The following is a 23,089-nucleotide window of genomic DNA, read 5'->3' on the forward strand; positions in this document are numbered from 1 at the left end:
TGAAAGTGTTTTCATAAAGTGTTTGTAAACATATTTTGCCATATGAAAGAGCATACATTTATCTCACATTCTCTCTTTCTGCTTGTGCTCTTTCCCTCTCTCTCTCTCTCTCTCTCTCTCGCTCTCTCTCTCTCACACACAAACACACACACACACACACACACACAAGTGGATTCCTATCTTTTTTACATTATATGAGGAAAGAAAAATACATTTTTTCCTATTTGTGTATGTTGCTTCCCTGCCCCTCCATATAATACATTTGCATAGTTGGATACAGGAGACATTGCATACATTCAGAATGATTCTGTGTACTGTATGCTATGGTATGCCTGCCATGGGGATATGGAGTGATAATTCACTACAAATAAGGTTCACATGCATGACACTCAGCCATTCAGGACAACATTCATTTCCACACAGAGAGTCTGAGGGGTTAGTGTTAAGTAATGCAGAGCAGCCTGCGCTCAGGTCCTTGACCTTCGCCCGAACCTTCTGGCCAGCGCTGAGCTCATCTCGGTTCCTCAGGGACCCGAGATTTATTGCTCCTTCCAAGTGAATCCAGGGTCGCGGCACTCCTCATAACAGGTCCGGCTAGCTGGAGCCGCCGCGCAGGGGGGAATTGCGGTGGAGCGTCTTTAAATTATTTTTTCCATCTTGCCTGTGGAATGTATTAACCCCTCCAAAGCCTGCCTGACCTTGGGATCATGCGCCGTGCGTTTTGCACCACGGATGGTATTTGCATACTGAAATGAGAGTGTCGATCGGTCAGAATAGCTTTTTTTTGTTTGGCAATTACGTTACGTGTCGGAGAGCGTCTGAGTGAGAGGAATGAAGATATAACACTGACTCCTTGACTTATGAAACAGGCTCGGTCACGCCTCAGTGCATTGCAGCATGGTGAACACTTGTTTCATCTGAAAGGAATGAATTATAAATATTAACCCTTCGGGGCACCAGTGGGCTTAAACTATTTATGGAGTTTCTTATTAGTGTGTAGTCATTAGTCACTGATAAATCCTTGTGTGAGCAGTTTCAGGCACTGTTTGCCCTCTATTAGCACTGATTTAACTCATTTAGCAAAGGCAAGACATGATGCCACAGTCCCTCTCAGGGTGCAGACTAGAGCCAAGTTGATCTGATCTTGGTGGGGTGATGAAAGGATGTGTTCTGATCTGTTCTTCGGGGATTGATTTGCTTGGCCTTTGATGCAGAGGAGCAAGAGCTTGATTGTGCAATGGCAGTGCTTTTTAGAATTAGCTGTATTCGATGAAAGGAATCAATTAGACTTATTTATTTAAAAAAAGTTGTAGAATAATATACACATTTACTTTTATTTTTAGATTGACACATCCCTCAGGATTAAAGTATCCATCTATCCATCAATCCATCTATCTATCTATCTATCTATATATATATCTATCTAGCTATCCATCTATCTTCTCTTCTAGCATACAGTAGGAGTTAGTTGACTGATAATCTACATACATGTAGCTGTTTTCAGCGAGCCGGTAGAACACCTGGGCTCGTATTAAAAACAAGACGTGTACAACCAGGAGAAACATCAGACGCATCTGTAGGGGGGCTTCTACAGTTCTCTGGGTTGTGCACACACCCCTTCACCTCTGCATGTTCCACGGCCACCCACCGCTGGGCTCGGGAGAGGCGTGATGGGAATAGCAACGGTGCTGCTTAGCGTTCCCACCGTGGGCTGAATTTCAAGGAACAGGGCAGAGTAATGGGTCTCATCTGAATGTGCAAATTGCAAAGACTTTGCAAATTGTTTCGGTATCGTTACATTGCTATTCCAATCAGGCCCGGGTTCATCTCCAATTTTGACCTATTGTGCCGACCAGAGCACAAAAAAAGGCAATGAGATTGTGTGCGCATGCACCGGGCCCTCACACACACACACACACACACACACGCACACACACACACACACACACACACACACACAATGAATGTCTGTACAATAATGTGTAGTTCTACGGCACCTCAAGCTGAGCATGCAGAATCATATATATTCCAACCCTTGATTCCCCCTCGTATACCTCTAACAGTAAAGGCATGGCAGACACCAGTAAGCCTTAGAATCTCAACATCAGCTCACCTGTAAATGTAGTCACTTTAATCGGAAGTGAGCAAACACAAAGCTATTTTTGTCTGTGCAGGAGGAGATAAAAACCAAGTGTTTGCAGGAATGGAGCCACAGCAGGCGAGACATACAGTCAGGGCTGTTTTCTGATTGGGATAAATGTGGATGATGATGCTTAACAACCTGGAGTATCTATTTCAGCACCACCAGCATAGCCACGGGTGCGCCCCGGATGTGCCCGTGCCATCTAAATCTAAAGCTGGCACTCCTTGCCAGGGGCGTCGCAAGAGGCTGGCCGACCTCGAAGGGGGCCCTAGAGGACAGCTGATTATGTTAGTTTAGAGAGCCCCCTTGAAATCTATGATTTCATGCAGGAGACTATAATGGCATGTTAGGAAACCCTCTACGGGGTCCCCATACCATTAGCTTGCCAAAGGGGAAACGTATCTACCTATCGTACTATTCAAAACGAAATGACAAGCGATAGGATGGGAAAAACAAAAACAAAACAGTCATTTTGGAGAATCTGTTACGATGACTGAAATAGGTATGGCAACTGTTAGTATTGTCCCTGCACATCAACTAGCTAGCCAGTAACTTAAAAATTCCAACTTTGCTTTTTACTCTGAAGGAGATTTGCTTAAGTTTCTGAAATCATCTTTTCAATCAACTTTTGTCTGGGGCCCCCAGAGTCCCTTGAAATGACCCTGCACCCAGCATAATCCTAAAAAAATGTATTAGCTGCAAATTTGAAATATAAAAATATGTTATTTCTTACACTATTGAAAAAAATAAACTAATGGACAGAGACACTTGAAACACTGATGAAAGTTCAAATGAGCGCTGGGAGGCGTTGACGCAAATGCTGCCTTTGTACGTTTCAATTGTCGGCCAATGACAGATCACGGCAAGTCAGCTGCCAAGAGATTTAATTTAAAATGCAAAGATGCCAAAAGAAAGCTCTCTGACTGCAGACAAGTTTTGCAAGAGTGCATGCATCGAGAAAGATGAACAGACAACAGATGTCACAAGAGGGCCTCCTAGGTTTGTGGCCGTTTGGTTGCCGTGGTTACCCTTGCTATTAGTAAAACATCTGATGTTGTTTATGTAGTTGAATGCTCAATGCTGCAGACGTACAGTGAGTAGACCATTGCAGTAACCACATCTCCAGGTTTGACACTATTTCTATGCAGCAGTTGTGTTATAATGTTACTGAGGAAATCATTGAAGCATTAAATGGAGAAATAATGTGCAGCTCGACACCACCTTATTTCTTGAAACTATCAGATGTTGCGAAGGCTCAGTAAACAAAACCAATATCCTGCTATCGATACAATGTATAAAAATGATAGTAGGCAAATTCTCTGAATAATGTTTTTATGAGATCTTTTAAACAAGTGTAAAAAGTTCGTCTGGCTGGATGTCAGTAAAAGCTTTCATCTGAAAAAATATGAAATTTGTAGCCTTTGCTGATAATTAAACTGAATGTCTGTATGAGACTCAAATACTTCAGCTAAAAAAAATAAAAAAATAGATGATCCATTGAAAGAACATTTTGGGGAGATGGGGACTGTCTCACGGACCTGTACCTTTTAATCAGCAGCTAAAGATTAGCAAATGCGTTAAGAAACAGTACATTTCTATGGGCATCCATGCTTGCCTTGCTTGTTGCCAGGCTTGGTTATATGATGCCCATGCCACTGATGGGAGGGGGTTGGTTACCGATGATATCTAAAAGGTTTGCAGTCATCTTCTCATCTGCTCTGTCTACCCTCTCCCTTCTCAGCTCTCTCTTTCTCTCTCTCTCTCTCTCTCTCTCTCTCTCCCTCTCTCCCTCTTTCTCTCTCTCTCTCTCTCTCTCTCTCCCTCTTTCTCTCTCTCTCTCTTCTCAGCTCTCTCTTTCACTCTGTATGTTCATCACACGTCTGGTCCTCTTGTGCTCATGTTGTGATGCGTCTCCCCTCAAGGCAAACTGAGTGTTTGAGATGCTGTGAGTGCCAAGGAGAGTTACCCCTACAAGACTGCAGAATGGATTTGCCCCTGTGCAACTGTGGAGTGAGAGTCCGGGAGTGCTTACATTTTACAGGGTGGAATGGATGTTAGCAAGAACTACATTGCTTCTGCTTGTATGCGGTTGAGGAGACTACAGCAGAATATATATTTTGGACTTGATCCAATAAGATGAATATCCTTCAATGCTCTTTTGGAATCTTTTTTAATTAGTTGCAGAGTTTTGAAAATAATGACATTCCTCATTAAATAAATGAATCTGGTCACTAAATAAAATAACATTGACAAAATACTATGCTAAATACATGTTTTCCAGTACAAAAACCATGGATGTAAGTCTTTCTGTACTTGTTAACGCTGTCAGTGATGGCTTGGCCTAAACAGATCTCCACAGATACCGCTGAGACATGCTTTGACCAGATAGTGTTCAATTTAACCAGATTTATGAGGTGACCCTAGGCCCTCACAGATACCGTAGGTCATTTTGGTGGCAAAAAGGTAAATCCCTTGTGTGACAGGGGGCAGTCTTGTGTTTTAAAGTGCAGGGATAGGTCACATGATGGATGCGCTTGATGTAGGTGACAGTGGCATGAACGGAATGTTTCCCTCCGTGTTTAAGCATCCTCAGGTGATAAGAAACCTCCATGACTCATTCGCTAGCCAGGCGGAATTCATTCAAATGATTGATTTCCCTGTCCTTCAGATACAAAAGAAAAACAAATAACATTTCCCTTGGCGTGCTTCAATTCCAACATTGCCCCCCCCCCCCCCCCCCATTTTATGGTTTCCTGGCTTGGCAACGATTTTAGAGGGGCCTGACAGATCCAACAGACAGCAGATTCTTCTCTCTATCTGTTTTTCCATCAGTCATGTCAATGCAGTCGCTACAAGCAGGAGCCTGTTCTCCCTTCACCTCTCTCACTCTCTCTCTCTCCCTATCTATCTCTCTCTCTCTCCACCAGATTACAAATGCTGAGGAGACACAGTTGCCAGGAATTTTGATTTCTCCGATACGACTCTTTCCTATGACATGTGTGTAGCAGGCTGTAAATGATTAATTCACCACCTGAAAGAAAATAAATATGCATGGTATAATACTGCCCTTTGACATTTCTGCACAACATTCTTTTTTTTTTATCTTTGCAGCAAAGACAGTATAGCCACCGTGGAGCTTCCCTCCTTTAAATTCGCCCCTCTGTTTCAGTTCTGTTACACACATTTCTCCTCCAGGGGCTTGGAACTGGAAAAGCATCTGGTGAAAAAAAGGGGCTGATTTCATCTTGTGCTTTGGCCTTGCAGTAAATGAGGCAGAAGGAGCACCCGGCCGAGAGAGAGAGAGAGAGAGAGAATTAATCTAAATTCAAATAAACAATACCCTGTCAAAAACTTCACAAGCAGTTTGTTTCATTCTCAGCTATAGGCTGCCGCTTTTGGCTTCTCAGCTGGAATATGTTTCGTGGTTCCTATGAATATCATTGAATTCTAAAGTGAACCATTGAGTGTGAGCGGTACCTGCTGTTGTGATTTCACATTGCCGCTTTATCTTCGTCGTGCTAAATCAACCAGGTGAGTATACGGAAGAGGACTCGATAAGTGGAGAGATGAGACGGTTCCTCTCCTCTTTACCACCAATTGTTCCTGGAAGAGAACAGAAAAGCAACGTCAACAAATATGTCTGACAAAACCTGCACAAGTCAGGGTAAGGCTCAACTGGTAGTCGTGGTTTTACTTCCTCTTTGTGTTCATATGCAATTGCAGGGTAAAGCTGCAGATTATTTAATCTCCTTAAAAAATGTGTTTCTCTAAAGCAACAGTCCTCATGTTATAATCTCCTGCACAGAGCTTGTCAAACGGTTTGGTCATAAAAGTCAGGTTGAGCCGAAGATGGATTAGAATAGTGGAAGAAGTCACTTTTAATTTGTCAGCTGCGGTATCAAACTCAAGGCAATATATTCAGTGACTTGCCATATGTCAAATTATACCTGATATAGCGCTGTCAGGCTGTTGATATGGCAGTTGGAATGCAGCCTGCTTTTAGGATATTGTGCCACCGCCAGAGCTTCTCGGGTTGCCATAAACATCTTCTGAAGACATTCCTGGAATGACAGAGTATCACCTCGGTTATCAGTGAAGACGTCCAACCTAATGTGACATTTAAAAAAAAATCTGCTTCTTATCTAGACCTGTATTCAAATTTCAATTATAGTGAAATACCTTCTGCCAATACCAAATACGAATGACAGTTTTTAGTTCTATGATGTCTTTTTTTTTCAGACATAAAGCTCAGGTTATTACATGTGTTTGAAAAAAAATATAAAACTAGCACTGTCTAGTTTCTCAGTAAGAGTGGAATTCTGAGCCATGGGCAATCTACAGTATGTGCTGGGTTCTATTTAGAGGAAGAGAGGGAGGCTTTTGATGGAAGTGATTCAAGTTTAAAAAATAACATCCCCCAGAGCATGTACTAACAACTCAATTAGAAATGAAGGGCAATACCAGGGTGAGAAACCAGAAATGTTGTTTTAATGTTGTGATAAGCTAAGTAGCATTGTACCCCTAGTGCTTTATAAAACGCTTTTTGAAAAATAGGTCTTTACTGACTGATTTTCACACCAGGAGTGTAGAACCAGGCTCTGTTGAGCATCTGTGGGCCTCAAAGGGTCGAACTCAAACAGCGTAATTCATTATGCATGGTAATTGCTACTAATTGAATCAGTATTCTTCCCTCGTAAAATGTTTGCTCCTTTAAAATTAAATTAGCTAGATTCTGAGTCAGTCCGGTAAAATATAAAGCAATGGCTGTGTCCAAATCAAAGTCTCCAGTTTCTTGTGTATAGACTTAAACATTGATGGTGTGGATGTTTGTAAGTGGATAGACACAAACACATCTGACCTTTCCATGGAAAGCATTGATCAATGTTGTTGGATGTGTTGTGGATCATATTGACATACCCATGAAATGTAGTTCTGTTTCCCCCAACGGTTGTGTCCCACAATGCTATTTTGCCTCTGCTATGATAATCTGGAGATCTTTTCCCAGTAGCTACTCATGTGTATTTGATCACAGCCTTCCTTGTTCTTTCTCAGCGTGATACATGTAATTGCACACTTGCCAAAAATGGACAAATGTGTTGTGAAATCCAAGTGGCACACATTCACATCAGTATAAATTAGCACATGGCTAACTATATTAAATCGACTATATCAGACAGATCTACTGTTAATATTTTGTTATACTTACATATTGTCTTTAAACACGAGTTGGCGGCTTCACGCAACCTTTTTCAGTTAGTTTGGCAACACTTCAGTCATGATGTCCGTATAAAGAAACACAGCCAGAAAGAAAGAAAAGAAAGATAGAAAGAAAGAAAAAAGAGAAGAAGAAGTGAATGGATAAAGGGAGGGAGGGAGGATGTGAGGAATGTTGGATTGAAAGTTGAGGAGGAGAGGCCCACGCTTTGATCGCTGGCCCGTAGTAGCTGCTGTGTGGGGATATGGCTGCACAGCTTCCGAGGAACGTCGCCTGGAATTCCTCCTTGCCCGCTCTCCAATCCTGTCCTGCAAAATCACTCCTAGTCTCTCAGATGCCGGCAGCTGTGAAAACAGGTCTGAAGACGGGGCCTTTGGAGCAGCGGCTGCAGTGTGTGTGTGTGTGTGTGTGTGTGTGTGTGTGTGTGTGTGTGTGTGTGTGTGTGTGTGTGTGTGTGTGTGGGGCCTTTGGAGCCGTGGCTGCAGTGTGTTTGTGTGTCTGTGTGTCTGTGTGTCTGTGTGTCTGTGTGTGTGTGTGTGTGTGTGTGTGTGTGCGGGGCCTTTGGAGCAGCGGCTGCAGTATGTCTCTCTAGCCTACTGGGCCCTAATTTCTTAAGCGCTGTCTAAGTGGAACGTTCCAAGCAAACCTGGGATGCACTCATCTGTTGGTAATGGGAAGCCTCCCAGTCTCAAATTCCCTATTATAAAGAAGAATCTAAATACGATCTAATAATGAGTTTCTTTTAACACAGTTATAATCACACTTTGATCATTTATTTAATATTATTTGTTTTAAATGCAGAACTGACTATTATTGTATGATGATGTCCTTAATTATGCAACAAGGTCATTTTCAAACAAGTGTCTTTCTAACACATAAGCCTTCTGCATAAGCCTCACATCTTTTGAAATGTGAGCCCTCCATGTGTGTGTGTGTGTCTGAGTGTTTTCATGGATTAATCCGACAGAAAAAATAACTAGGACTCACATGAATGCCCAGTGTGCATTACAGCGAGTTTCAAATTCTATGTTTTCTTAACTTTAAAATGTAATGAATGGTCTTGACAGTAAGTCAAGTGTGAACGTTTCATGTGATGACAGTTTAGAGTAATTTTCAGATCAATTTGGCATTATTAAATAATATTATTATAGTATACCTAATATTTTTTAATTTAAATTTAAATGTTGCACAAACGCCCTGTGTAAAGAAGCATGCTGACATGTTGGCCAAGTGGAGAGATGGTGTATTCGATCATGTGGTGCATTGTTGCTTTAAATCACATGTGACCAGCGGGGATTGTGAATGGGTGCAGCAGAAGCCCCGCCTTTTACGGATATGACGAAAACCAATAGGAACCCCTGATACGCCAAGGAAGGACGTCATTTCTGTAGCCGTCGTGTGGGGATTGGAATGCCAGGGTGAAACAATCGGAGCAAGCGGACAGACTCTCCAGATTAGGGTTTGGAGTAGAGATCGTCCCTGTCAAATACTATTTCGTGTCATCGAATACAAATGGACATGGTTATCAACGGTTTTGGACGATTTATGAGACTGTAAGATTGTTTACTTGTAACAGACATAGAGCCTAACTTGAGGAATAGAAATGGAACTAAAGGTGCGCTTGTCTAGATGAAGGGAATCTTATGATGTTTAGAAATGCAGGGATTTGTCTGGCTAGATCATTATAGTTAGAGTGTAACCTGACCGCTTTTGCAAAAACGGCGGAAAACGAATTTGCAGCACTGGACTAAACCATCAACATGACCTCTGGATGATAAACTCTACACTATTGAAGTACGAATCGCGGTGAACTCTTGGCTGATTTGTTTAGGTTTCCTTTATCCAGTTACTGTTGTAGTCTACTGGGCAGCAACTCTTCACTATAACGATAGCTAGCGAGAGTACAGGTATTTAATATTAGCTACCATTGCAACTCCCCAGGTGAGTGAGATGGAACAATGGTCAAAACGTATTACTTGTAAACATTTTGGGGGACAGTCAGGTCTTCCTTGACTTGTCAGCCGATGAAGATAGTCTAACTACAGGCTGCTTGAGACATCATAAAACAAAACCGAGGAGCGGAGGTGTAGGTGATCTACAGAAGTCGCCCACATGCGCTGGATTTTGGAACGGAATAAGAAGGTGGAAGACGCGAGATCAAAATCCTTGCAGGCTGGTGGAAGATGGCGGAGCTCTGTAGTTGGAGGTGGTGAGAGAGAAACTTCAGGGCGCTTTGGATTCATCAGTGAACACAGTGACCCGGATCAAAGGACCCATGCAAGCCAAAAAACGGTATCTAATTCTATTCTCTGCCTGCACATGTGTCGTTTTACTGTTTTACTTTGGAGTGGTGCAGCTCCCGGCGTCAAGGAGAAACCAGAACCGGCGTGATGACCGGAGCCGCAGTGGATATCACGCAAGTCCGCACTGGCCTCACTTTTCGGACCCCCTGCAGCCGTTCATTCCTTGGGATCAGTCGGAGACCGAGGATTACAACGTTCACATGTCGCCAAGGCAGAAGAGGGATGGCAATTCCGGGGTCTACAGGGGCAAGCGATGTCGTATGGACTCCTGCTTTGATTTTTCTCTTTGTAAAAAGAATGGCTTTAAAGTTTACGTTTACCCGCAGCAGAAGGGTGAGAAAATATCAGAAAGTTACCAAAACATTATCTCCTCCATTGAAAGTTCCAGGTTCTACACGTCAGACCCGGGACAAGCTTGTTTGTTTGTTTTGAACCTGGACACTTTGGATAGGGACCAGCTGTCTCCTCAGTACGTGCACAACCTGAAATCAAAGATCCAGAACTTGCATTTTTGGAATAATGGTCGTAACCATCTCATATTTAACTTGTACTCGGGGACATGGCCGGACTACACGGAGGATTTGGGTTTCGATATTGGCGAGGCCATGCTTGCCAAGGCCAGCATCAGCACGGAGAACTTCAGACCCAACTTCGACGTGTCCATTCCTCTGTTCTCTAAAGATCACCCAAGGACCGGAGGGGATAGGGGGTATTTAAAATACAATAACATACCACCTTTTAGGAAATATGTGCTGGTGTTCAAGGGTAAAAGGTACCTCACAGGCATCGGTTCGGACACCAGGAACGCGCTGTATCACGTCCACAACTCGGAGGACGTGGTGCTTCTCACCACATGCAAACATGGCAAAGACTGGCAGAAGCACAAGGACGCCCGCTGTGACAAGGACAACGCTGAGTATGACAAGTAAGTGAAACTTAAAGTTCTGCAGCCCCCCTGTAACACCAGGTACAACAGGTGAACCTGTCTGATTCTCAGTGCTCACAGCCAGCTGTGCACATGCCACTCATATTACACATGTTGGGCCACAGTAAAATGACTCATGGTTTATTTGTGAATGTGTGTGTGTGTGTGTGTGTGTATGTATATATATGGCTGACTTATGTTAGCTTTTCTGCAAAGCCTCTGCTCTGTCCACTGCCCTGTCAAAGGGGGCTCAGTCAGTGACCCAGGCTTTCATCTACAGGCATTGTGTGACAAACAGCCGTGCGCAGTCACAAGACATCGAGGGTGACTTCTGTTTTTGAGTTTACTGTAATGCGATTTGGAAGAAAACAAGTGGCACTGTGGTCGGGGCATGAAATTGCATCACACGTTAATGAAGATCATTCACATTCAGGAAGCCTTTTAACCGGGCACTAGATTGAGTTTGTATAGTGTTCTGTGTTCCCACATTACCAGCTTACCTCAGATGCTCCTGAGATGAATTGTGTTTGCCATTGGGGTTTGTTTTAAAATGATTGAGATGAATAGCTAGGCTATTAGGAGGGTTAGGAGGGCAGGGAGAAGCAATGATAGAAACTCAAGGAACTTGTTATTGTGATATCAGTGCTGAAAACATGGAAGCTTTCAATGTGGCCCACCATAAATTGGAATCTGTCAGCCACTGCAGGTACTGTACGGCATGTCCATTCTCTGTGGTCCAGGAAGTTTAACTTTCTGCCTTTCAGTGCCAGGGGATGTGTGATTTGTTTATGTACACCTCTGTGGCCCACTCTGTAGGCATGGGAGGTTACTTGCCCTCTGTGAAGTCATGCCTCTTAATATTTCGCTTTTAAAGAAAATGTCTTCAATGACTATTCGACTTTTGGAATAATGAAGTTGGAGAAATTCAAGGCTTCCTTGCACAGGGATTCAGTTCTGGAGTTCCCGGACATGCTTCCTCTACGGGAGCCTCCACAATCCCCTCATCCGTCTTCCCTTTTAAAAGCAGCCATGGGCAGCGGTGCAGATGGGATTTTATAACTGGGGGGGCACGCTATCATCGCCTAATCAGCTGTGCGGAGTTATTAACTGATGCTAGTCACCTTACGTAGGGAGAATGGTGGGGATGGATCTGGGTCACTATGAATCTGGGGGGGGGACATGTGCCCCCCCTCTGTCCCCAGTGCTATCTGCGCCCCTGGCCATGTGGCGGATGAGGGCAGGGTAGGGAAAGGGGAGAGAGCAGAGTGGAGTCCCCCAACACATCGGCCATCTCTTGTTTGCGCGGCTGAGCTCAGTGGCCCTGGGGCCGCAGCGTGTTGTCACTGGCGACGGTGGGGCGCTGTGTGTGTCGCACAGGAGCTCTGCGAGGGATTAGGCCGAACAAAGGCCCTGGTGCCAGTGCGGGAAAGAGGCCTTCCCCCTGTTTGAACAGGCGTTTCCCAGACCCTACTGCAGTGCCCCTCAGTGCGCCTGTGTCCTGCGTGAACTTTGTGGCGGGGGTGGCTCGACCTTTTGACCTTTTCCGTCTGCCCCTTCCCTTATGGTGAGAGCGGGGGGGGGGGGGGGGGGGGCTTGCGTGCCATGCGAGACATTGCGTGCCATCGTCATGGCGATGCGGTTGGGTGTTTTCGGATGTTTTGGTTGTTTGGCAGAGTTGCCATGCTGTGTGACCTCGGGTTGCCAGATTTGTTACTTATTTATTTAATTTTCCCTGCAGGACAAAGGCAGGCCTGTCAAGAGGGTCAGGCCAGTTGCCACAAGGCATCACGCTTGGTCTTAAGTTTCCAGTGGTTTCCATGACGCCCACTGAAACTATGAATCAAACGGCCATTTGGCTGACAGGCGGGTCATCATCTTGCGAGTTAAAATGTTCTGCAGATGGTTTAACACGTGTGGAATGTTAGCGTAGCTCGGTGCTAAGTGAAAATGTTGTCGGAACACCTCGCCTGCGCCTAACAGAAGTGCTCAAGTGACAACCTGGAATTTGGAGGAAAAATGAAAGGGTGTAATTTGCACTATGTGCGCTGCTGAGCTGTGCAGAAGTAGTGTGTCTTCAAAGGAAGCCCCTCCACCAGTGTTTGTTCTGAGATGCTGACTGTGTTTGTCTGAATTGTGGGTAACGAAAAGGTGTGTGTATTAGTTTTACGATCATGTCTGAGTACGCAGCAGATGCTGCCTTCCTCTAAAGTAGCGTACACACACACAGATTACTACACATTAAAGTCTTGTGACACCCAGTTTATGCTCTTGTAGACAGGCAGTAATTGCAGTATCGGGGCAGTGGACGTGTCTGTCAAGAGCTGACAAAATATATGCATATATTAAGCTATGTTTTGTGAGCGCTGTAGAATAATAAAGGGGTCAAAAGGCCACGCAGGTCTGCCTGTGGACATGGCCTAAATCCTCTCATGTTTTGGCAGTGCAGGTTCAGAGGCAGTAGGTCTGGTTGGATGCAGGAAGTTGGTGGCCTGGTTGGATGCAGGAAGTTGGCGGCCTGGTGTCTGTCTGGTTGGTTGCAGGAAGTTGGTGGCCTGGTGTCTGTCTGGTTGGTTGCAGGAAGTTGGCGGCCTGGTTGGTCGCAGGAAGTTGTTAAACATAACTTTAAAAAAAGCCTGTGGCTGTGGAGTGAGTTAATGAATGATCCACAGCATTTTAATCTTGTTTTCTTCCCCTTTATTTCACACTTCGCTCATGCCTAATTTATAGCTCCGCCAGATTGTCTGCTCACCCTCGTCTCTGAACTGCGTTTGCAATGATGCATATTCATTGAGAGAAAATCTCCATAGGTCGTTTATGTGGTCCAATCAGAATGAAGACCTTTTGAAGACCGCTCAAAAAATGTGGTGGTTCTGTCAACGGCACAAGGACATAATGTGAACTAGAGACACCAGTGTTGTTGATGGGCAAACAAACTGACATTGAAAAACTTGAATGTCTTGGAGAGACAGTGGAGTGAAGTCAGACTCGTAGAACTGCTTTGAGGGCGGTCCAAGGATGCGCTGTTGTGACTTTGTTTTAATATTCAGTGTACACTTCACACCTAGTTAGCCTTGATCTGCTTTGGCATCTGAACAGGTCAGCATTGCCTTGTATGGTAAACCGTGGAATACAAAAGAAGAGAGAACCGGTGAGTGGCTGGCTATGTAATTACTCTTAATGTTTAAGGTCCTCTCTAACCTAGTTTCCCCTTCAGGCGAATGCTGCTTTATGATTCATTTATGGCTTCCCTGAATTTGTCACACAAGGATTTTTTTTTATAGGCTTGCAGGGTTGGTCTTGTAGATTGAAAAATGATATGGTGGTTATGACTGAAAAATTGCACCACAGCAAATTGATGGTGTGGGTCAGATGTAATAATGATAAGCCAGAACACACTTCAATACTGGCTCAAGACTTAGAAATTCCCTCTAATGTGGCCTATTAGATGGCATAGGCGAGCCTGCAGTATACACGCCAGCACATTCTGGTGGTGGCTTGCTGCTCCATAGACTGTAAGTGGGTCATGTAGCCAATATCAAATGAACTGGAGATACATTAGTAATTCTATTTAAATTTCTCTGCACAGTCGCTGAAATATGCCAATTACTTGTCCCCTAGAAAATGCAGTTCAAAAGACATGTGTCTTCTGATGTAGCCTTTTTTTAATGATGTTTTCTCAGTAGTTCTCAAAGTGCTCCTCATGGTAAAGAGCCATACAAGTTGTGTTCGGTCACTGCGGAAGTCATTGCCTGTTGCATTACGTAACAGGGGGATTTGCACTTGAGTTTGGCCCTATTAACGGTCCTAATCACATTAACTGGCCCCCGATCCCTTGCAAGGAGGTTTCCTAACCCGCACACCGAGTTAACTACCCTTGCTCTGGCTCTGCGAGCACGTGAATATTGAACGTTGCAAAGCCTCCGCTGTGTACCTGCCAAACACTGGATAATGAAGCCAAAATGTAAATATTGCAGAGGCACTGTTTTAATGTCAAAATGTGGTGTCTCTCCACAATTGTTGGATAAGCTAAATCGGTAGCGGCATGGGCTAGACAGTGCAGTCTGTGGTTTAACTAGGTGGAAGTAATAGTTTTTTTCCCCTCTCCGCAATCCATTGTGTGTCCAAATCCCCCTTTGCTCGGTCACTAACAACAAGGAAGTTGTGATGGTCCGCATTCAGGCACTGAAAACATCAGCCGCCCTAAAACTAACAAGCTCTTCACCCGGAGCAAACGTGCAAAACATCTTGCATGCCTGGTGGTGGTGTTCCCCTGATTTGACTGAAATTTCCTGATCAAGAGGCAATCTTTAACCAGATAGGCCTACATCTTCATTTTTAAGAGCCTAATGCCATGATCTGGTCTCAGCCGCGATCAGTCTAAAGTAACTTCAGGCGTTTCAGAAGACTGCAAGTTACTTGGTAGAAACATCCACCTGAAATAATTAGATGTAGAACAATGGGCACTGTGGAGATATTAAGCCGTATCTGTACGAGGCCTCAGATCACCTAGACTTGTGCTTGGCCAGAAAACCAGCTCTGGCCTGTTCAGTTGAGTCTGGTTCAGTGTAATGATCACCAAGCTGATCGGTAGGTTTTATAAGTAGTGTGCAGAAAACCCTGAGGAAACGAGGATTCAGCCTTCACCCCTCACTGTCTCGTTATCAGAACTATACCACACAGATCCGTGTATTCTCTTGAACATTATAGAGCCCTCTTAAGAGCACAGCACTCCATGTGAATTATGGTTCCTGCAAGTCCTGCTCTGGACATCCGAAGAGCTGGGTGTGGTGTTTGTTTACCTTGGTTTGAAAATGTAAGGGTTTCCCCGCGCGTCTGCCATGCTCGTCTTCATCTTTTAGTCACTGATACAAGACGATTTGGAGATCTGTTTCAAGCCTAAGCCCATGCCAGAGAATTCTAGCGTTCGGAAACTCCCATGTGGCCCCTTGATGGCTCTGAGCTTCAGAAAGGCTCCGGTCTTATTTAGGTGTGTGTGTGTGTGTGTGTGTGTGTGTGTGTGTGTGTGTGTGTGTGTGTGTGTGTGTGTGTGCCCATGTTGCCCCTTGACGGCTCTGAGCAGAGAATGCTCCGGTCTTATTTAGCTGCCGGCATATTCCCACTTGCTTCCAGAAAACCAAACACTCCTGTATCCTTGAGGTGGACTTGATGGTTGCGGGTACTTTGCAATCACACATCTGAAATCAGTGTAGCAACTCAATTAATTCAATGTTTCTATGACCAAAAGCTAAACTGTGTGTGTGTGTGTGTGGGGGGGGGGGGTCTTTTGAATAAGGCCTCTTGCTTTGAATGCAATTACACAAGAGAGGAATTCATTGCATGCAGAGGAGGATAATGAAAACATTGCTTTTTGCTACTAGTACTAAGGAAGGGCCTCGTTTCTTCCCAGCGCACACTGAGTGAATTTGTGATTTTTATCTGCGTGCACTGTGTTCATCTCCTTTCATTAATGAGGTAACCTCATGGAAACTGCCTAGCCTCCCATGGAGTTTGGCAATCGGCTTTCTTATCATCATTATGCTGTTGCTAATTAGGTATTTTACATGCTGGGAAAAGGTTCCGCACAGAGTCTTGTAAAAAAATGTAATAGTGGCTGGTTGCTAGGTACGTGACTGAAGTGAACCAAATTAGTGACTCACCCTTTAGCTTTACCCGTGGAGTCAAAGAGATACTTGCCATACATTAAAGAGTTGTAAAAATAACTGCAGGTTTCACAAGATTGGATTGCATCTTCATGGAGACCGGCAGGGGTGCGAGGCAGACGTGTTTGGTTGTTCGCAAACAGCTGTTGCCATGGGTTGCAATACTGCCAGCAGTTTAAAAATGTAGGTCTAATGTACGGAATTGGCCAAAAATGGCTGTACCATTCCAAACTGATGTGAAATGGTGTAACATTATGAGATTAACATTAGAGACTCAACTCTTCTTGGTTTTGGTCAAGGTGTGAATGCACCGGAGCCTTTGCGGATCTTGGGGTTTATGTGTTTGTGTAGCTCTGCCATCGGAAGTAATGGGAGCTGAAAGCTGTGAATCTGGAAACCAGATGGCATGAGCAGTGGGAAGGGTGGGAAAGCACCAGCCTCGCAGTCCCCTCGCAGGGAGTGAGCGGGGAAGCGAGGAAGTCGGAAGAGTTTGCTCAATAAACCGCTTCGTAATTCCCAATAAATCTGTCAGCCCTATAATGTTCTCTAACGTTCACGGGGGCACCAAGACATGGTCTTGTGATGTTGCGCCGTTTATATTTAGCGGTTCTGGAGAGGATACACTGTCCGCGGTGAGGCGTAGCCTTTCGCTGTACATGTGCCCGGTGGAAATTAATTCCTTGACCTTGATGTGGATGGTGCCGGGTGCTGCCAACTGACCCACAGGGTTGCCAGATGGGGGGCTATGTACAGGGTTGCCAGTTGGGGGGAATTTACTCTGAAAAACTGGGCTGGTGATACCTGGATGCTGTTGTTGCCAATTGATGCCAGCTGATTTTAATCCAGTGGTATCAGTTTGACCAGGTCGGCGCTGGTATGGAGCGAAGGCCTTTTAAAAAAACAAATAAGGAATTTGAGGGTGTCTGTTGTTTCATCAAACACCGCATGTTTGCCCGTTCACTGGAACTGTTCATTAAACCCAAACCCATATAGACTCGCTCGGATCTGTGTCCGATTGAGTGGAGCTGAAACTAACCGAGCGTGGCACGCGGCACAGGTTTAGCCTGGCATTGGGGAAGGCAGCGGGTGGCCGGTTAACATGCAGAACGCGGAGCGTGAAACTGCCTCGCCGGCTCGAGCCATGAGGCTGGCACATGGGGTTCGCTCACGGCTCAGTTTAAGACTCCAGAGGAACGGAGAGGAATCATTGCTTAGCTATGGGTACATTGTCAGGTGCTGTGAACTGTGTGGTCTGCTGACGGAATGATTTGGTCACATTGTTTTTTGCTAAAGTGTGGATTTGCTTTAAGCTCTTGATATAGATTTACGAGACTGTTGTGTCACCACCAGATACCGTACAGAGGAATCATTTCAGAGAATCTTGTGGAATGTAAATTGCCTGTATTTGTGTCCTGTAAACTGTTTTGCAGTTTCTAGCCTATTAATGAATTAGCCTGTTTTTAGTGTAATTTGCAGAATAAAATAGGTATTCAGGCAGAGGCAGTTCATCAACCCATGCTAGTATGGACATTTATTTATGTAGTGGCTATGTGAAGTACACATCCTCAAATTAAATCTTATTTCTTAAACAATGCTAAAAGTGCTACCCTAGTGCAGCTTCTGCACTCTACATGAGTGCAGATCTGAGGATCAAAGTTGAATTTTGTGAGAGTACATGAGGTCCTGGTGGAGAACACGTTGTGATTGACTGGCAAGCTTTAACTGGCCTCCGGCAAATTGGTTTGCTTCAACTGAAACAGAGATGAGGATAAAAAATACACTCCTTTGTCCTCCCTCATATTTCAGTTTACACCTGAATCTCATGTTATTTGAATGGCCACCGCCATGTGTGTCTGTGTGTGCCCTTGTGTGCCTGTGTGTCTGTGTGTGTTTCTGAGTGTTTGTGTGTGTCTGTGTGTGTGCTTGTCTATTTGTCTGTGTGTGTGTGTGTGTGTGTGTGTGTGTGACCAGTCTGACATGCCTATACCCCACTTGCTACTTTCACTGCTACCCACAATTACCCAGGTCTGAACAGTGGGGGATGGAGAGACGGGGACTGGCTTGCCCCTCACTAGGGCTTAGCCAGTGCCTGGGATTAAATCCACACTATAAATACATCTCGCAAGCTCACGTCAGCTTGCCTTCCTGTGTGTCTGCCTCTCCTCTCTCTCTCTCTCTCTCTCTCTCTCTTTTTCTCTCTCTCTCCTCCTCCTCTCTTCTGGCTGCGGCTCTTAATTAGGAACACGCTGTGAGCTCTCGGTTTGGAGGCCTGGCATTTGATCCCCGCTGGCTCCTGCCGATTGCCTCTCCTTTTCTTCTTGGCTAAGAGCGGAGACCCGGGGCTTGTCGGGGATTCGGCCCAAGAAGTGGAGCCTGGAGGTGTTGTGACGCCGAGCACCCCTCAACCAAATCATCTTGGTGGTTCACTGCGTACGGCCTGTTTCCTAAAGATAGCCACAATTGGCTAATAGTTAACGTGTAGGCCTAATGCCCAGAGCTGCCATTACATTCCTGAGGGAGATTAAAGTAAAGGCGATGGTAAGCTACATGTTGCCATGGTAAGCTACATGTTGCCATGGAAGTCATTGTGACTCATGATGTCCCTATAGTGCTCTGTGGAACTGGCACATCACTCTGCATTGAAGACGTCACCGCGGGTTGAGACTCTGTTTTTGGAATGTTTCTTTGCGCTATCCTTGTTTTGCTCTCCAGAAATTGCTCTAGTCAACGTTGAGGTTAATAACAGGGCAAGCAGATGTTTCCTAATAAAAAAATATCATCTCCTGCTCTCTCAAGGTCTGGATTTTCCCCGTGCCCATGGCTCTGCCAGTGCCCCAGTCTAGAGGTAGAGAAAGGGGATGTGACTATGTGTTTAATTAAATGAAGAAAGAAAAAACATCTCAGCATCTCAGATCCTTGTCATGGGTTCAGACTTTATAGTACACTGCATATTTGTTGCATGCAGGGCAACTGTGTTTTATATTGAAGAAGCCTTGCCTAAACTTCTATAGCCGACATTGAAACATGGATATTTGTTGGACTAGCTGTAATCATTTGTTGCCTTTTATAATCTAAAATGTTTCTTTCTGCAAACACTTTTAAGCCCACATGTGGCTTCCTCCTATAGCCAAGCATGATGTTTACAGAGTGTCGCTGTTTGAGATGAGGCTTTCCACAAGAACATGCCAGTTCAGATCCATACCCCCACCTGGTTGGAGCTCGGATGATCTCTCACGCATGCTGCTTGCCGCATTCTGCACTGCCATAAACAGTGGCTTGTGCTGAATATCTATACAAATCTATAATTTTTTATATTTTGTCATTTTTATATATTACAGCTAAAAAGGAATTTCAAAGAAACTAACATAACTGCTTTAACAATAGCCGGGGCTGATTTGTACTTGTGGAATGATTCATCCAGTTTGAAACATTTACTTAACAGCCCTCTTGCAATGTCCATATGTAATTGGTTCAAAGGTCTTTGCGTCCCCCTTGACATTTTGTTGAGGCATGTAAGCTTTTAGAACAATTTATCCTTTGGCTTAAGGCAGGAATGTATCAGTCTGAATCAGTGAGTCAGCATCCTCATATTACCTCTCGCATATCATAATTGAGGATATAGTGATCTGTCAATGTATTGACATTGGCATTTTTTATAATGGCTGTCTTTCCTTTGCCCTCTGATTCAGAAAGCAGATGATTTCTGGTGTCATATGATCTCCTAACCTGTTCCCCCTTCACCCTTACGGTGCAAACCCATGCCACCGTTGTGAGCGACGCGATCTCTAAACCCAATGCATTTCAATGGGAGCCAATCCATTGTGACGTAAATTAGCGATCTGAGCGACGCGTCCGTTGAAAATTCGAACATGTTGAAACTTATGCAAATGAGGAGCGATATTTCCCGGCAGCAGCCAATGAGATTGTTTGGTGTCGTCTTTGACAGTTGGACTGTATGCTATTTCCACACGCTACACCACGCCCACTCAAAGCGATGGAAGTCGCTCACAACGGTGGCATGGGTTTGTACCGTTACTTTGGAACTAATATTAGTGTGTATGTTCAAGGCGTTTTCTGAGTGTTCTGCTCGAGACATGCCTAAATGAGAGCACTAGCTTACTTACTCCCTCAACCTGATATATTGTGTGTGTTTCACCTTAGTTGGAATGGGAAAGTTGGCAAAGCTTCTTTGAGCCGCGCTTGATGGCACAGACTGATCGAGATCTGATGCAACAAGAACATGACGTTAAAAAGGATGCCAAAGAGTGGTTTACACAGCCCTCCCACGCTCTGTGTGTGTGTGTCTTTGTGTGTGTGTGTGTGTGTGTGTCTTTGTGTGTGTGTGTGTGTGTGTGTGTGTCTTTGTGTGTGTGTGTGTCTTTGTGTGTGTGTGTGTGTGTGTGTCTTTGTGTGTGTGTGTGTCTTTGTGTGTGTGTGATTGGGAGCTGACTGAGGCTACAGCCAGGCCTGGACATGCCTGATGAGGGGGGATGAATGGGTGCTCTAAAGAGGCCTGGGCAATAAGGCAAAAAGGTCAGTGCCTCTTGCCTCGGCTAAACGCTCTGCCTCACTTTGGGCATTAAGCCTCTACTGAGTTAAGTGCGGAGTGGAAGGTTGTCATTAACACTTCATCATTACAGGAGTTCAACTGTTTTGTGACCTTTGGTCTCCTTCCGTGTGTCATCCAATGGGTTAAACCCAACCCGCTCCAATTTCAGTGAGCTTTGGCATATTAGCCAGAAAAGCCCACATTTCAGAAAATCAGATCAGTTGTTACTTTTGAAGGGTTGAACGAACCACCTTACTGTAACTATGTAAACATCTCCAGCCTGTTGAAATATGTTGAGGAAGCAGACGGTGATTTGTCATAGTTAATTATAGTGGATCTTTGATCGCACTAAATTACTGTGTACTGTTTTTGACAGGTGTGGAAATACGGGTATGAATTGAACGTGGTCTGGGGGAACATTTCACAACATGTCTTATTATGGCTGTTGCGATAATCTTGTTTAATCGTTCTCTTATTTTACGCAACCAGTCTGAATTGTGCCTTTCGAAACCTGCGAACTTGGCAAAAGAAAAAGCACTTACTTGCCTTTACTGTTGTTGCACCTAAAAAATGATGATGTGAGTCTTCGATAAAACGTGATGTGTTCTTGTCGCATGTCACTGGTGTTCACCACAGCCATCAGTGACAGCCAGTGACACATGATTTACTGCCTGTCACATGGGTCGTCACTCCCGACTGCCTTGCCAGGCTTCGATCCTGGACTATTAATGCGGCATGGAGACGAACAGGAAACCGAGGAGTGAGCCTTTAGATCTTCTGGAGATGGCTTCTCTTAGTTGTGGTTATGGATCAAAAGAAGACAAAATAAATTCACTCCTTTGTGCATCAAATGAATTTGGGAAGTTGTGGATAGACTGTTGAGTAGTCAAACAGAAGCAGACTCTCAGTGAGGAAATCTATTCAAGGGCCCAGTTGATGGCTGCTGATTTTATTAAGTGATTGGATCCTTACTTGGAGTAATACCACATTAAGGCTGTTAATGTGTAGTCAGACATCCACGTATGCAGAGATTTTGTATGTACTTGCCACTGACTTTGCAGTGCTGTGCTTATACAATGCACAATGGTTACCTGCAGGGAATGCCAAACTGTGCCAGCCATTGTCTTTGTCTTGCTCGGGAGACGAGTGCGATTGGCTGTCTCGGGTCGTCTCTGAGGAGGAGTCTTTTAATTGACACACATTCCTCTTTTTCTCTGGTTTCCGTGCAGAAACAATTAAATCCCCTCAAGGCGTTGGTTTTGCATGGGGAGCCTGCTGTTAATCCATCGGACTGACTGAGAAAAGAACATCTAATTGGACGCCGCAACAAGATGACGTGCCTCTCGACACTTCTCCCTGTCGGGTCTCTTACAAGATAGCAGCTCCTTAACATTTTGATTAGCCTTAGTTCAGTTCAGTCCCTCAATTATTTTCTTTTCCTTTTGAGCATTTGGTATCAAGCCTCATCTTTTTTTGTTGTTGTTATTATTGTTGTTGGTTAATTAGGCACCTTCTAGCTCACAGTCCATGCCGGAACCATGGAACACGACGCGCATCAGCCCTCGCACTTCCCGAAAGCCACTCTGCAGCTTCGGCTCAAGTCTCCATTGATTGCCGTCTCTTTTTTCACGGCGTAGGTTTATTGGGCTTCAGGGGGTGTCGGGGGGGGGGGGCTGGAGGTAGATGGGAGTGCGGGGTCTCAACAGCTGGCTGAGCTCGCCAGTCGTTCATCAGTCGTGGAAGTAGTAAATCTCGGAGAGGAGGGCCAGAAACCCGATACCATCGCGGCTAAAACGAGACATGAAGAGTTTCAAAGGGTACCACAAGCCTTTGGTTTTTGTTTTGGTATTCCTCTCATGTGAGGATCCTCAATTCATTACAAACAGCTGCACTGAGCCTCTGGCAAAGCCCCACGATTTGCCTGACAATAGCCAGGACATATGGCTTATATTTCCAATGGCTATATTGGATTGACTGTTCTCCAGGCATATTACGTTCATGGCCAGTTTCTCATGGATTCTGATGTAAGCTGAGTACTTTTGTGCATCCAGTGGTATCATTGTTGGGTAGAAGGAATTAATTACGTTTTGTATAAGGTGGTTTCTTGACAAATATACCCTCCTTTGCGGTGAATTACACTCTAATTAGATTCGACTAAGTAAAGCAAATAAGCAAACAGATCACTATAAAACAGCAAGAAAGTGTTTTATAATTTCTCTTTCCTTGCCTGGGCTCCCTTGGTGAACATTCTTTACATTTACATTTACATGAAGTAGGCTAATTTATCAGGTGCT

The 23,089-nt window shown here is 44.6% G+C and overlaps 1 protein-coding gene across 1 annotated transcript in view; it reads left to right on the forward strand.

Annotated features, from left to right (window-relative positions):
• Positions 1-8,831: 8,831 nt before the first annotated feature.
• The window catches only part of LOC308380179 (exostosin-1a), a 47,544-nt gene continuing 33,286 nt past the window's right edge, over positions 8,832-23,089 (forward strand). Inside the window, exon 1 of the mRNA XM_080857452.1 lies at positions 8,832-10,586. Within this exon, the coding sequence (XP_080713578.1) occupies positions 9,634-10,586 (953 nt within the window). The 5' untranslated portion in view covers positions 8,832-9,633. The remainder of the gene's footprint in view (positions 10,587-23,089) is intronic.

Source organism: Sprattus sprattus, assembly GCF_963457725.1.
Source record: "Sprattus sprattus genome assembly, chromosome: 19".
NCBI classification, from domain to species: domain Eukaryota; kingdom Metazoa; phylum Chordata; class Actinopteri; order Clupeiformes; family Clupeidae; genus Sprattus; species Sprattus sprattus.